Raw genomic sequence first — 3,686 nt, forward strand, 5'->3', positions numbered from 1 at the left:
TAAATAGCAGCCACCTCTCCCCAGCAGGCAGGGACCAGCAGCTCTGCTCCACTGGAACTCAGGTGAGGGGCTACTCCAGGGAGGGACTGGTTCAAAAAACCACCAGACGCTCTTTTCTCTTTCCCAACAGATTTCAAAATAATTATTCTGTTTTGTATTTGTCCTGTATGAGGTCTGTGCTTGCAGAGTGGCACACGGGAGACTGGCTGATTATGAGCTTTTTGGTTAAGGGCAGGCTGCTCTAGGCTGGGACAGGTTGGTCCCAGCTGCCCTGTTCCTCCATCAGTGCTACACTGGGGACCTCTTAGCCAGCCCTGGGGGGCAGGGCTGATGGGTTCAGCCAAGGGCTGTGGCTCCGAGTGAGGACCTACTGCAATGTTTCTTTCCTACATGGACCTGAAGAGTCTACTGAGAACAAGTGGAATGAGCACCAGGCTCTCTGTGACCTGCCAAACCCAAAGGGGCGGTGAGGGTCCTGTCCTTGCCCCCTGACCCTCTCCTTCATTTCAGCACCATGAAGCTTTTCATGGGCCTCATTTTCTGCTCCTTGGCCCTGGGTGTCAGCAGCCAATGGTACGCTTTCGTCGGTGAGGCTGCTCAAGGTAAGGTCGCTGGACGGGGGTGGCATCCACGGCCCACTAGGACTTGCCCTGAGCACTTTCAAGGGTTGTAGCTGCTGTGTGAGCTGTGTTGCCCTATGTGGTTGAATGTGCCCAGGGTGTGGGGAGCTCTTCATCAATCCGGTCGGAATGAACAGGATTTATGTCCTTTCGTTACCAGAGAAAGAGCAATCATCATTCCCAGCTGAAGGGTCAGTTTGAATAGAAGACGCAGAATGAGTCTTGAAATGGCATAAAATTTCCTGCAGACAAAATGCACAGTGTATGATTAAAGCTGTCCACCTTTTCTTCTCCTTTCCCTCTCTCCCTTCATCCAGCCCTTCCTCCTTTTCTTCCTCCCTTCCCCCTTGCCTCCCTTCCATCCTTCCTGCCATTTCCTGATAGGATAATTTACAGACACCTTCAGCTTAGCTCTCACTGATGCTTCCTTTTCACAGTGACGCTGTCCCTGGGAGGTCTGTTTCCTACACTTCCCTAGCCCTTAACCAGACCCAAAAAAAGCGGGGGCACAAATAACATCTATCGAGCCTGCACTGGAATTCAGCACCTTCATGCAATGTAGAGTGACCAGCTATGCTGGTTTGCCCGGGTCTGGGAGGTTTCCATGACACTGTCTGTGCTAACTGGGAGGCTTCGAGGCAAACAGGGACAGTACTGGTCAGGCTGGGACAGTTGCTCGTCTACTATGGCTTCAGACCCCTAGGTGAGGCAGGCATCTTACCCACAAGAAGGGGAGCTTGCTAGAGCAGCTGAGTCCATTGTCAGGGACTAACCTCCAGGCAGCAGGTCACAGAGCAGAGGGTGGAACCCAGCTGTGCCTGAGTTCAGAGCTCTTGCCAGGTAGATGTATCTGAGTACCACTCCCGAAAGCTGGGTGGCTCTCAACCTCCACTAGGTGTCGGACGCTCCAGGACAGCATAACAAACCCCGGATGCCTGAGATCCATCCCCGCCCCCGCCCCGAGAGGCTCAGGTAACTGGCCTGGGGTGTGACCTGGCCTCCAAAACTTGCAGAGCACCCCAGTAATTAGAAAGTGCAGCAAAATGGTGAGCGTTGTGAATTGTGCAAGACTGTTGAATCACAGATCTGTCCCTCTGAAACAAATAATGCAATATATGTTAAGAAAAAAAAAAAGAAGAAGATAGCAGGAGGGGAAAAATAAAGGGGGGGAAAATGGCAGGGGGAGATGAACCATGAGAGGGGATGGACTCTGAGAAACAAACTGAGGGTTCTAGAGGGGAGGGGGTGGGGGGATGGTTTAGCCTGGTGATGGGTATTAAATAGGGCACATTCTGCGCGGAGCACTGGGTGTTACACACAAACAATGAATCATGGAACACTACATCAAAAACTAACCATGTAATGTGTGGTGATTAACCTAACATTAAACCAATTTAAAGAGAAAAAAAAAAAAGAAAGTGCAGCTAAGGATGGCTCATGGGCCAGGGCTCTAGCGCTGGCCTCCTCGAGCCGCCCCCATCATTGGTATGGTCCATTTAGAAAGCTGTCAGGATGCCATTTATGCCCCTAACACTCAGAGGGACTCGGGTCACAGTCACGTGCCTTCCCGCTGCAAGAATAGATTTCCTAGGACTCTGGGCAGGAGGACTGTACTCCTGGGCCTTTCTCAGGATCTGCCTTCCCTGTCATCTCCTCACTTACCCAAGTCCCCTGGATCTTATCATCTGTGGCTTCGTTCTACAGCACTGCTGCCTGACCAAGGGCAATTTTGTGCCTGGGGACATTCGGCAATGTCTGCACACTGTTCTGGTTGTGACCCTTGGAGAATACGTTGCCCACATCTAGTGGGCAGAGGTCGGGGTGCTGCTACGCGTCCTGCAGTCTCAGGACAGGCCTGAGCAACAAAGAATTATCTGGCCCCAAACCTGAGTGGTGCTGAAGTTGAGAAATCCTGTTCTATAATTCCTCCTTCCTCTCCTTGAACAGCTCATATACAGCCCTTAAGGGGATGGAACCCAGAGATAGCACAGGGTCAGAGACACAGGTGCAACACAGCTGTGCCCCACCCGCAGTCCCTCGCTGGCGACACCTGGGGAACCAACCGGGAGGAAGACTTGTTCTTCTCAGCCTATGGTGCCCAAGGGTGCTGGCAGCCTGGGCAGAAATCTTGAGTCAGTGGTAGATTTGCGGTTCCTTGATTCTTCCGAACTAGGGTGTGTCAAGGGCTTTCTGTCCACCTGACATCTCTTTTGCCTGATCCTTTTCTCTGCAGGGGCTTGGGACATGATGAGAGCCTACTCTGACATGATAGAAGCCAATTACAAAAATTCCGATAAATACTTCCATGCTCGGGGCAACTATGATGCTGCACAAAGGGGCCCTGGGGGCGTCTGGGCTGCTGAAAAGATCAGGTAACATGGGCCCTGGGGATGCAGGGATGGGTGAGCTGAGCCGGGCACACTTATTAGCCAAGAGGGGAGAAGACCTAAGGAAGTTTCCTTAGAGACTGTGCCTGCTCCTCTTGCCCACCCTCCCCTCTGGCCCCAGTGTGGGATCTGAGTGGCTGACAGAGCCAGGGCAAGGCCCGTGGGAATGGGTGACTCCCGCCCTCCTGCAGCAGGGGCAAGGGGACCAGCCTGGGCTGAGCTGGGCTGTGCCTGGAGCACGGTCAATGTTTCAGCCCCTCCGCTCTTGCCTCTCTCAGCCATCCCTTGGGACAAAGAGAGATTGGTGGGGTGGGGGGATGTTGGTCCTCAGCCCCTACTTAATCTCTTACCTGCCTTCCTCCATCCCAGCAACGCCAGAGAGAATTTGCAGAGAGTCACAGACCGTTTTAGGTATGGAGACAGTGGCCACGGAGCGGAGGACTCGAAGGCTGACCAGGCTGCCAACTTATGGGGCCGCAGTGGCAAAGACCCCAACCACTTCCGACCCCCTGGCCTGCCTGACAAGTACTGAGCTTCCTCTTTGTTCTGCCCTCAGGGGACAGACTGTGAGTCCCTTGAGGGCAGGGTCACCCAGTCACTGAATACTCTGTCCCCGGAGGCTGGTGGAGGGCACCTAATAGGTGTCTAATAAATGCTTGAAGCATTTGACAGTTGAAAA

The 3,686-nt window shown here is 53.2% G+C and overlaps 1 protein-coding gene across 1 annotated transcript; it reads left to right on the plus strand.

Moving 5' to 3' along the window:
- Positions 1 to 3,686, plus strand: LOC113933890 (serum amyloid A-1 protein-like). Its single transcript, XM_027614264.1, has 4 exons — positions 1 to 62; positions 511 to 602; positions 2,854 to 2,992; positions 3,377 to 3,686. Exons 2-4 carry the CDS (start codon positions 515 to 517, stop codon positions 3,537 to 3,539), a joined length of 390 nt encoding a protein of 129 aa, XP_027470065.1. The 5' UTR covers positions 1 to 62; positions 511 to 514; the 3' UTR covers positions 3,540 to 3,686.

The sequence above is a fragment of the Zalophus californianus genome, chromosome 11 (genome assembly GCF_009762305.2).
Source record: "Zalophus californianus isolate mZalCal1 chromosome 11, mZalCal1.pri.v2, whole genome shotgun sequence".
Classification (NCBI taxonomy): domain Eukaryota; kingdom Metazoa; phylum Chordata; class Mammalia; order Carnivora; family Otariidae; genus Zalophus; species Zalophus californianus.